The 12,362-nt window shown below is 49.2% G+C and overlaps 1 protein-coding gene across 1 annotated transcript; it reads right to left on the bottom strand.

The window, feature by feature from the left end:
• Positions 1–866: 866 nt before the first annotated feature.
• LOC144327483 (uncharacterized) lies at positions 867–11,950 on the bottom strand. Its single transcript, XM_077927140.1, has 4 exons — positions 11,834–11,950; positions 10,626–10,675; positions 9,963–9,997; positions 867–1,067 (listed from the first exon to the last, which is right to left on the bottom strand). Exons 1-4 carry the CDS (start codon positions 11,857–11,859, stop codon positions 867–869), a joined length of 312 nt encoding a protein of 103 aa, XP_077783266.1. The 5' UTR covers positions 11,860–11,950.
• Between the last annotated feature and the right edge of the window lie 412 nt (positions 11,951–12,362).

A 12,362-nucleotide genomic window follows, 5' to 3' on the forward strand; every position in this document is an offset into this window, starting at 1 on the left:
CAAGGTAAAGTTTGCTAACCAGAACACTACTTCCGGTTTTGCGGAGTTTGTAAACCAAATAGTTCGTAAACATGGCTGTTCTTAAACCGAAGTACCACTGTACTGCACTATGAAGGTCTTAAGGTCCTAATGACTACAACAGCAGTGCTTGGGTGAGAGGCTTGTTTATTGTTTTCTATTTTGTAAAATTTATACACCACTTTATTTTTATTATTTTTAAAAAGCTCAATTATCACTAACTACAATAATAATTAGTGAGAAATAAATTGCTAAAATAAAATTATCACTAACACAATAAACAGTAAATTTATCACAATAAAACTAACAACAATCATTTAAGATACTGGAAAAGTTAAAATAACAATAGACCAAAATTAGATTAAAATCCACACCAGCTTTCTAAACATCTGGGTAGGGTGGTCTGGACAAAAATGCTCTTAGTAGGTGGAAAAAGGAGTACAGTGAAGGGGTCCTTACTGATATCAATAGACAGGGAGTTCCAAAGTGGAGGTGATGCCACATGAAAAGATTGAGTTCTTACAAATGCAGAACAAGTATCATTTGACACCTGCTGCCATGTCAGTTCCACTGCAGTTGAGTGGGCATATATGAGGTGAGGAAATCTCATAGTTAAACTGAAGTTGTTAAGGGCTTTATATACTAATAGCAACACCTTGAACTTGGCCCAGTAGCAAATTGGCAACCAGTGCAGATCTCTGAGCGCAGGTGCTTATGCAATGCATGTGTCACCACCACCCCAAAATAACTTGAGGCACTATAGCTGATGTAGTGGGAAATATTTATGGCAATGAAATTTTCGCCATTATGCTATGAAATGTAATGTTTTCTTATCCCAAAGAGGAGAACTAATCTTTCACAACATCATCATAGTCACTGTTGTACTGGAAGCTGGAAGAGCTCACTCTTTTTGGAATAATGATGACATCTTCATAGATGGTGGTAGTGCTTGTTTTGTGTCCTTTAATGTCATTTCCTCTAATAAAATGGTCAAGGGTAGCGTAGCATATTTCAGAGGGCTCTGCAGAGACTTTGTCATCAGTGTTCTCCTGGAAAGAAAGAAATCAACTTTAACATAAAAAATGCAGCTTTCAATTGTGTGTGGAGACCATAAATGAAATTCTTCTGCCTAATACTGTTACCAATCATTGGTAGTGCAGCTAGGAACTGGATAATCTGTCAGTTTTGGTCCCCCCCCCCCCCCAGTTTATCATTTTATTTATCTTAACTTCAGTTTCCCAAGTTTCCACACTTAGTCATGTTTGTTTGTTTTTAATGCAAAATAATTTGGCTTGGCCCTCCCTTAAAGAGTTTACTTCCCTACCCCAGTCACAAAATTGTTTGATGGGGGGGGGTGCCATCACTTATTTACTTCCAACTTCATTTAGCCACTCTTTTTGAGATATTATTGGACTCCGAGCAACTGTATACATGACCAGTAGCCAGGGGTGATTGGAGTTGGAGTCCTGTAACATCTGCAGTCCCTGTAAGTATTTAACTTCACACTTCAGTATCATGGATTTCAGCAGGGCTCTGTCACAAATATATTTTGTTGGTTTCTGCTTGGTATTCACCTGAGCATAATGAGATATGAGTCTCCCAGAATAACTCAGCCATTCCTATAACAACTGTCAGGGGCTCAGGGACTGAGCCACAGGAGAAGGAGGAGATGGAGAGTGAAGGGGAACAATCTGAGGGGAGCTCAGGAGGGTATGACAGTGACCAGAGAGATTCCATGAGTCTCTCCAGCGAATCAGAAGATTCTCAGAAGGAGGCCCCCAGGGTCAGGGCAAGGGGGGCCAGTGGGGAGTCTCCAAGCGGCAGCTGGAAATCAGGGCTAGCTTCCCCACCAGAGCGCAGCGGGGGGGGTAGAATCCCACAGATTAGAACAAAAGCCTCCTCCTGCAGGAGGAGAGAGTGAGGCAGGACTGAACACGCCTCCGTCCGAGAGGGGAGGGGCGGAGGAGAGAGCAGGGCCGGCCAGCCTCCCTGAAGGAGGAAGCAGTGAAGGGAGCAGTGTAGCCGTTAGGAGGAAAGTGGGCGGCTGGGCACGCGCGCCAAGTTCAAATGTAGAGGCGCGTGGGACAGCAGAAAATCCGGATTGGGAGCCAGGTCCCAAAGCCCGCCGGAGACAGGGGGAGGAGTCAGAAGAATCCGCCTCCGAAGAGTCCAGGAGGGTTGGTACCCCAGAGGACAGGAGGACCCGGAGGAGAAAGGAGCAGAGGGAGGAGAGAAAGAGGTGGAGCAAAGCCCGGGTCTTGAACTGGTGTAAAGGAGGGGCGGATTCAGACGGAGCATCGCCGGTCTAAGGACTCAGACGTAGCACTGCGCGCCACGGATGTCAAACCAACAATGAACCACAATAAAGACTTTTGTTTATAAAGAGCAACTGGCGTTGGTCCTTTGTGAGCTGGGACCTGAGGCACCGCTGACAGTATGCTCCGTCTCATTAAAATTTAACCCTCGCAGCGCGAATTGGCGCAGCGAGGGGCAAGAGTTGGTGTTTTGCGAGCTCACGAAGAGAGGGAAAGATGACTACAGAAGGGAAGGTGGCACAGCTGGAAAAAGCAATTGAGACGCTTTACGCAGAGCTGGAAGTTTCCAGGAAGAGAGAGGAGGAAGCAGCGAAGTTCTGCGAGGATCTGCGAAACAGGTGGGAAAAATTGGGCAAGGAAGGGCTGCCGGGACCCAGACCGGAGGGAGTTGGCCTCGGAAAGCGGGGGGGGGGGCAGCATTGTAGCCCACTTTGATGGAAACCTGCAGCAGTATCCTAACTTCAGAGCAGATGTAGTTTTTGCGCTCAGATTGCTTCGGAAGGACTTTAGAGATGAGGAGGAAAAAGTGGGATTTATCATAACTCACTTGCATGGAGAAGCAAGATCCTGGCTGCGCAATTTATGGCGCGACAATGATCCCGCCCTCCAGAATTCAGACGCTTTCATAGCGGCTATGGACGCTTGTTTCCAGTCAACCACAGATGTAGACGTGGCTAGAAGGGAGATGCACGGCTTGCGGCAGGGCAAAGCAACAGTAAGACAATATCACTCCCGCTTTTTTGCGTTAGTAAATACGCTACGCTGGCAAAAGGACTCTGCAGCAGTGAGGGATCTGTTCTGGGAGGGGCTAAACGCTTCCGTGAAAGATGAGCTGGCCAGGGGAGAGAGACCTAGCACCACTGCAGAAATCGTTCAGAGAGCGCTCACGATAGGAGTGAGAATGGAGGAACGCCCCTGGAGCAGAGATGAGGGTCGCTTAGCACGCACACCGGCCAGAGCACCTCCTTTCATGCCCAGGGAGGCTGAACGTGTGCACTCCACGCCTCCTTTGGGGGAGGAGGCAGAGCCAATGGAATTGGGTGGTGCTAAGGCTCAGACAGCGACCAGAGCCTGAACGCCAGGAGCAGTCAAGCTGAAGAATCCTAGAGGGAACAGGAAGTGTTTCATATGCGACAGTGCGCAACACATGGCCAAAGAGTGTCCCCAGAGGATCCAGAAGCACACTGCAGCCTCCGCAACTATTAAAGGGGGAATGCAGCAGGAGGGGGAGCAGCAGGGAAACGACCAGGCCTGGTTGGAAACAGAGGCACTGGGGCCCAACCAGGCAAGGTTTTGAAGTTGTCCCCAGAGATTCTGAAGCCCACAGACCCCCTCCCGCCCAAACCAGTGGTGCAGCTCACTGCCTCACTTCAACTGCCCAATGGATTCACCTTGGAAGTTCCTATTACCATCGATTCTGGCAGCAATGCAGACTTTGTGGGGGTGGAATTTGTCAAGCAGCACCGCATAGCACTCCTACCGGCCACGATGCCCCTAAACGTCGTCACAGTCGATGGCAGGAAGCTACTGGGGGGGGGGCAGGTGGTACAGCAAACACCACCTATGGTGATGCAAATTGGGAATCACCGCGAAGTCATCAGTTTTAACGTCACTCACCTATCCGACACGCCCATAGTGTTGGGCATGAGTTGGCTGGATAGGCACAGCCCGGGATTGGCTTGGTACCAGCGTCAATTGACCTTCGGCTCTTCCTACTGCGCGGAACATTGCATCCAGCCCAGCCTGGAAGGGGAGGGGCAGGAGGATGAACCACAGCTACACCTCGGCATGGTGCAGGCGGTACCAGACAAGTACAAGGAGTTTTTGGAAGTTTTCTGCGAGAAGGAAGCTGACAAGCTGCCTCCTCATCGGCCCTACGACTGCGCGATTGACCTCCTGCCGGGGGCGACGCTGCCGACGGGGAAGCTGTATTCCATGTCTGAGGATGAAAGGCAAGAACTCAGGGAGTTCATAGAGCTCAACTTGAAGCGGGGATTCATCCAAGAGTCCAAAGCAGTGGGGGGCAGTCCCGTGTTCTTCGTGAAGAAAAAGGACACGCCCCAAAAGAGGCTTGTAGTTGATTTCAGGGTCATAAACTCGAGGACAAAGCCCACGGCATTCCCCATGCCCAAGATCGACGACCTACTAGCGACGGTGAGGAAGGGGAGAATCTTCACCAAGCTGGATCTGCGAGGCGCATACAATCTGATACGCATGCGGGAGGGCGATGAGTGGAAGACAGCCATGTTTACGCCCTTAGGCACTTATGAATACAAGGTTATGCCTTTCGGACTCCAAAATGGCTCTCACACGTTCCAAGCATTTATGAACCACGTGTTAGCGGGACTCCTCTACAAGAAGTGCGTCTGTTTCCTCGACGACATCCTGATCTTCTCGGAATCGCAGGAGGCTCACGAAGGGGACGTCAAGGAGGTCCTGCAGAGACTACGGGAGCACAAGCTTTACGCCAAGCTGGAAAAGTGCCAGTTCGACGTGAAGGAAGTGGATTTCCTGGGCTACAAGCTGTCAGACAAGGGACTCGCCATGGACAGCACCAAGGTACGCTCGGTGCTGGACTGGAAGAGCCCGCACAATAGGAAGGAAGTCCAGAAGTTCGTCGGTTTCGCCAACTTCTACCGCAAGTTCATCAAGGGCTTTGCGAAGGAGACGGCAGCTATCACGGACACCCTCAGCTCCAAGAAAAAGAAGTTCAGCTGGACGGACCAGGCGGAGCAGTCTTTTCAGAGACTCAAGCGTCTCTTCGCGTCCGAGGAACAGCTGCTTCACGTCAACCCTGGCAGACCGCTGAGGATCGAGACTGACGCATCAGACAGAGCGGTGGGGGCGGTCCTGTTGCAGCAAGATCCGCAAGGGAACTGGAGGCCCTGCGCATTTTACTCCAGGAAGCTCAGCAAGTCGGAGCAGAACTACACAATCTGGGACAGGGAGTTGCTGGCCATTCATGCAGCCTTCAAAGCGTGGCGGCACTTCCTCATTGGGGCCAGACACACCGTGCAAGTCCGCACAGACCATAAGAACCTGGAGTACTGGCGCACGGCGAGGTTCCTGAACCAAAGACACATCCGTTGGGCGGAGTTCTTTGCGGATTTCGACTTCCGGATAGAATACATCCCGGGAGACAGCAACGTCATGGCAGATGCACTTTCCAGGAAACCGCAGTATCTGGAGGAAGCGGCGCCGGCGGCAGCTAAACACATTTTCACACCGGCAGTGTGGACGTGCTCTGCAGCCACCGTTGACCTGGACGCAGTACGTCGCGCGTTACAGACGGATCCATTCGCGCAATCCAAGATGGAAGAGGTGCGACGGGGCACAGCGAAGGACGCCGAGTTCCAGATCCGTGACGGACTGCTCATCCGCAAAGGGGCTCTCTACGTGCCGGGAGACGACCTCCGTGCGAAAGTCCTGCAGCAGTTACACGACGCACCCAGCGCTGGGCACTTCGGCAAGGACAAGACAACGGAATTAGTAGCCAGAGACTTTTGGTGGCCCAAGATGAGGGGTGAAGTTGAGGACTACGTCGCTCGGTGTGACACTTGCCAAAGGGCCAAACCAGTACACAGGGCGCCGGCGGGACTGCTGGAACCGCTTCCGACGCCGTTTGAACCGTGGGAGAGAGTGGCCCTGGACTTTGTCACAGATCTACCCAGCTCGAGAGGCAAAACAGCGGTGCTCGTAGCAGTAGACCTGTTCACCAAGATGGCGCATTTCATTCCTTGCGCGAAGGTGGCCACGGCGGAACAAACCACCAAGCTGTTCATAGACCACGTGTTCAGAGTTCACGGCTTGCCGAGATCCATCCTATCCGACCGGGGGCGCCAGTTCATCTCGAGTTTCTGGCAGAAGCTGCTGGGCATCCTGAACGTCAAGATCAACTTAGCGTCGGCACGACACCCGCAGACCAACGGACAAGCGGAGAGGGTCAACGCCATCATGCAGCAGTACTTGCGATGCTACGCGAATCAACAACCCTCGACATGGGTGGACTACCTACCGCTGGCCGAGTTTGCCTACAACAACATGAAGCACGCGTCTACAGGGGTGACGCCGTTCTTCGCCAACAATGGGCAGCATCCCAGAACCTTCCTGGGTTTGGAGACGAAGGGGGAGGGGGAGCCACAGGGGGCAGAGCACTTGGCAGCAGAGTTGCAGGAGGTCCACGAGCAACTACGAAGGAACTTAGAACTAGCAAAACAAGCCTACAAAGTGCAGGCAGACAGGCACAGGAGAGTCGGGGAAGACATCCAGGTGGGGGACTGGGTATGGTTAGCAGCCCAGGCAGTGCCGGCCAAATCGTTAGCTAAGAAGAAGCTCGGGCACAAGCAGCTAGGGCCTTACCAAGTCGAGGCACAAATCAACCCAGTAGCTTTCCGGTTGACCCTTCCGGAGGGTTCCAGAATGCACCCGGTCTTTCATAGGTCGGTGCTTACACCCTACAAGGCACCACACAGGTTTCAGGAGCCAGGGACCGCACCAGACCCACGCAGAAAATCACCCACAGGGGGGGAGCCACAAAGGGCGACACCAATCAACGAGGTCACGAAGATTTTGGACTCGAGATGGGGGGAAGAGGGAGTTGAATATCTCCTCGCCGAGGAAGGTACCCCGGCAAGCGCCAACAGGTGGGTACCGGACTATGCCCTGGAGGAGCGCTATCTCAAAGACGAGTTTCATGCACTCTTCCCCCAAAAACCCATGCCGGCAGATTTTTTCGACGACTGACTTTTCACACCCACACTTTCAGCCAGCACGTTTCAGGGGTTCTCATCAGACGATGAGACGGAGCCGGGCTGGAGCACACCAAGGGGATCTTGTTCGGGGGTAGACACCGACCGTTCCTATTGGTGGGACGATCAACCGGAGGAGGACTGGAGAAGGAAATGGTTGAGGGGACCTTGGCAAGCAGCACCCGACGTACCGGAGGGTGGGACGGACAGGGAAGTGTGGGGTGAGGATCAGGGATTTGAGCATGAATGCAAAGAGATGGAAGCGGAGGAGATAGAAGTTGACGAGCACAGTACGGACTGGTTGGATCCAGCGGGAGGGCTGCACGACAGGGGCATCGAACAGTATCCAGCTCTCGCCCCCCAAGCACTGGAGCGCCCGGAACCCACGCCCGGAGAGGGGGAGGGGGGAAGGGGGGCTTCGAGGGGGGGATGGATGTCAGGGGCTCAGGGACTGAGCCACAGGAGAAGGAGGAGATGGAGAGCGAAGGGGAACAATCTGAGGGGAGTTCAGGAGGGTATGACAGTGACCAGAGAGATTCCACGAGTCTCTCCAGCGAATCAGAAGATTCTCAGAAGGAGGCTCCCAGGGTCAGGGCAAGGGGGGCCAGTGGGGAGTCTCCAAGCGGCAGCTGGAAATCAGGGCTAGCTTCCCCACCAGAGCGCAGCGGGGGGGAAGAATCCCACAGATTAGAACAAAAGCCTCCTCCTGCAGGAGGAGAGAGTGAGGCAGGACTGAACACGCCTCCATCCGAGAGGGGAGGGGCGGAGGAGAGAGCAGGGCCGGCCAGCCTCCCTGAAGGAGGAAGCAGTGAAGGGAGCAGTGTAGCCGTTAGGAGGAAAGTGGGCGGCTGGGCGCGCGCGCCAAGTTCAAATGCAGAGGCGCGCGGGACAGCAGAAAATCCGGATTGGGAGCCAGGTCCCAAAGCCTGCCGGAGACAGGGGGAGGAGTCAGAAGAATCCGCCTCCGAAGAGTCCAGGAGGGTTGGTACCCCAGAGGACAGGAGGACCCGGAGGAGAAAGGAGCAGAGGGAGGAGAGAAAGAGGTGGAGCAAAGCCCGGGTCTTGAACTGGTGTAAAGGAGGGGCGGATTCAGACGGAGCATCGCCGGTCTAAGGACTCAGACGTAGCGCTGCGCGCCACGGATGTCAAACCAACAATGAACCACAATAAAGACTTTTGTTTATAAAGAGCAACTGGCGTTGGTCCTTTGTGAGCTGGGACCTGAGGCACCGCTGACAACAACAAAAAATTCTCTCAGTGGTTACCTCTGCTGAACATTGTAAATTTTCCCAGTTCGTATGAGGCCATCAAGTTCACACAGAATTTATGACTCATCCTTATGCAAAACCCAAACTTCTCTTTACACTCCTTGGCGGCCTTAGAGCATGACACCAGAATAGGAACCAAATGGGACAAGAGAGTTCAGAACGCAAGTAAATAAATAATCCCTTGTTAGTGTAACACAATTATGCTCTAGCAGGGCCTCTTTCTCATTTATCAGCTTGACCTTAGGTATTACAAATATCTGTCAGTTCTCATATATGACTGAAAAGATATTGAAGCAACATTTTGTAATCCTAAAGAATTTGTTACCTTTTTAAAAATATGATATTTATTTATTTAACTCATGCATTTAAATCTTGCCTTCTAGGGTAAACACCAAAAGAGGCAGCTTTTAGCAATTAATAAGTACAATACGGCCTGACCTGTGCTATATGTTTAAAGCAGTATTGCTCCACTTTAAACAATCATGTCTTCCGCCAGGGCATCCTGTAGTTCATTAAGGGGTAATTGAGAGTTGCTAGGAGACCCCCTTCCCTTTACAAAGCTACAATACTCAGGTTTCCTGTGAAGAGGTGTTTGCTTACTAGGAACATAAAATGGGAAGGGAAATACAGTATTTTTCGCGCCATAAGATGCACCTGACCATAAGACACACCTAGTTTTTAGAGGAAAACAAGAAAAAAAATATTCTGAATGAAACAGTGACTGTATGATTTTTGTAGTTCATGCTGTGGCCACAGACATGTGATCTGACAGTGAGTTTGGGGTAGCCCGATGCAAACAGTGGATGTGGGGGTTTTTGGTGCAAGCTGTAGCCATGAACATGCTATGTCATCTGATGGTGAATTTGGGGTGACCCAATGCAAAAATCCTGAGGATCCATGTGGATCCCTGCTTTGTAACCACGCTTTTGCACCATTGCGGCTCCATGCAACAGTGGGTGCATGATTTTTTTGGTGCAGTCTGTAGTCATGGACATGCTATGTGATCTGATGGTGAATTTGGGGTGACCCAATGCAAAAATCCTGAGGATCCATGAGCTTTTACCTCCCCCTTCCCAGGCAGCCTCCTTTATCCCTAGTGTCCCTTTTCTCCCTCCCAATCGCTTGCCAATCAGCTGCTTCCTTTCAACATTCTCTTCCCCTCTTGTTTGCCTTAGCTGGAGCAGTTTTTTGCTCCTCCTTTTCTTCTAATTTCTCTCCTCATTGCTTTAGTCTTCCTGTCTCCTCTCCTTGCAAGTTCGCTGTCTTTACCTTCCCCCTCCCAGGCAGCCTCCTTTATTGCTAGCGTCCCTTATCTCCCTCCCGATCACTTGCCGATCAGCCACTTTGTTTCCACACCCACTTCCCACTTTCAAAAAAGAAAAAAGAAAAAGTATTATCTGTTTTCGCCCCTGGGCAATTCGGCTCCAGGGACCACACATTCACTCCATAATACGCAAAGACAATTCTCCTTACTTTTTAGGAGGAAAAAAGTGTGTCTTATGGAGTGAAAAATACAGTAACTATTGTCACTTTGAGCTCCTCAGAGGGAAAACAGGATATAAATATAAATAATAAACACAATCTTGAAGAGGATAGGAAAAATCTTTCAGTACCTCATCATGAACTGATGAAACATCTTCAGCTTGTACTGGAAGGAGAAGCAGAAATAAGATTTGAGTGTAAAAATAATGACAACAACATTGAGGTAGGCATGAGAAACTACAAATATCATGGATCCTGCTTCCTGACTTTCAATGGCAACAACAAAATTAACTTTCCCCACCTAATTTAGGCAGCAGAAATAAGAAAAGCTTATGATAACTAGGAGTGGGCTTTTTTGTGAAAGCTCACCTCAGTTCTAATACTGAAAAAACCCCAAAGCCCTTTGCTCAGAGGCACCCTGTCCTTTAATTCAATCAGTTATGGTAGGCTCTAGTTTGTAAATCTTGGGGTTCTGGTCGATCTGAAAAGCGTGAAGCTCTGCTGCAGTGCTGTCATTTTCACTTCTACAAAGCCTGTTTATCTAGATTTCATTTTTGTTTCCTTGTGTTGTGTCAAGCAAGTTGTGATCCACACTTTCCTGTGCAATTTCTTGGAAATTGGAAAGGCCAATCTTTGGAGGAACTGGGTTTGTTGTGCAAGACCTCCAAACCAAATTTAATTGCACAACCTGCCTGTGCCAGTGTGCGATTGAATGCCGCCCCAAAGTTGCGATGCTCCAGAAGCCCCCCTAGCCAGGCTCTGCAATAGGCTTAGAGAAGTAACTACTCACTCACTTCTGATGTGAAAGCATTTCTTTCTCCTCAGGCAGGGCAAAGGCTTTCTGCTGCAACATAAAAACCAGAGAAGCTGTTTGAGAATGGAGTTCAGCCGCAGTGTACAAGTACTGTAAATGCTTTCCCCTTCTGAATATCTGTTCCCTACCTGAGATGGGAAGACCTCTCCCAGATCAGGGCAATAGATGAGTGGTAGAGAATCTGCTTTGCATGCAGAAGGTTTCAGGTTCAATCCCAAACATCTCCAATAAGGGCTGGGAGAGTACTCTGCCTAATACTCTTGGAAGGCCACTGCTATTCATTGTAGGTAATTCTGAGCTAGATGGTCCGGCTCACTACAAGGCAGCTTCCTATTTTCCTTAGCACCCATTTCTCCAACTCCTTGTTTCATCTGGGTGTCTTACTAAGGCAGAGGTATGTCAAAGAGAGATAAACTGATCCTACAACTCTTACATGAATGGTTGTGTGAAGTGATTCGTGGCACAATAGCAAACACAAGACATTGGAATTGTCTTTCTTTGCATTGGTGTCCGTTTTTATATGAAATAATGCCCACACCCCATCTGACTATGAAATGGTCCTGCTAATAGGGAAAAGGGAAAGTTTCAGTATAGTGAGGCGAGCCCACAACTTAACATAGGAAGCTACCTTATAATAATGAATTAATAGAAATAACGAATTAATAGAAAAATGCATAGAGTTCATGAAAGCCAAATTGGACGGCATCATCTAGTGGATGGAGGGCTTATCCCCAACACTTCAGCCTCATCCCAAGGAAGTCCAGCCTTAAGATGGTAGAACGTCACAATCCTTTAGGTTTAGGATCCCTCTTCTGTACATCTAAGTTTGAGATCCTCAAGCATTATTAAACCCAGCCTTTTTCCCTGGCAGGGATTCAAGGTGGCTTAAAGATAAAATAAGAACAGTTAAAACACAGAAAAAGAATAATTAAAAAAGCAATTAAACATTAATAGAATTAAAACTATATCTACATATCTATAGCTATATATTATAGATTAAAAGCATGCAGATGTAGGATGCCAAGTATACAAGAAGCCTTGTCTCCCGACATCATTTTATAAGTACAGCTTTTATTAAACCATTGAAGAAGTTTGGTCCATTATCTGCTTGAACTGGGGAAGTCCGAGGTTAAATCTGGAGCTGGAATAACCTGAATCCCCTCCCACTTGAAGTAACACTAAACGTACCTTTCTTTGGTTCCTTTATTCCCCATCTCTTCTGTGAGAGTTTTCAACTTCTCCTTCCTTCCTTCCTTTTTTGAGTGTGTTATAGTAATTGCTCTGCCAATAACGTTAGAAGAGTGAAATCCCGTCAGAAGGTATAAACGTTCTTTCACATCGTTTCCATAACCAAAATCAATAGAGTAAAATGACACAGCAAAGAAATTCCCCTTTTACATCACAGGTAGGTGTGTAGCTGCCAAAGAGATAAATGATGTCACTTCTTCAAAGTGATATGTCAGAACAGGCTAATTGTGGCTTTCTAGTAACGAGAGAGGAAAGACCCAGGTGATATGGCTGGGATTCTTTTTGGGGGTTCATCATGATTCATCATCTGACTTTCAATGTGCATCACCTTATCTCCGGCTAAACATTTTGCCCACGTGATAAAATAGCATAAGAGAAGTTTGCTCATAAAACGTACCACACAATGTTGTTCCTCTTTCGTTTGCAAAGCAGCCTGATGTCCACCTCCTTATTTTTCATCCAGTGTCCC

The sequence above is a fragment of the Podarcis muralis genome, chromosome 4, assembly GCF_964188315.1.
Source record: "Podarcis muralis chromosome 4, rPodMur119.hap1.1, whole genome shotgun sequence".
Taxonomy (NCBI): Eukaryota; Metazoa; Chordata; class Lepidosauria; order Squamata; family Lacertidae; genus Podarcis; species Podarcis muralis.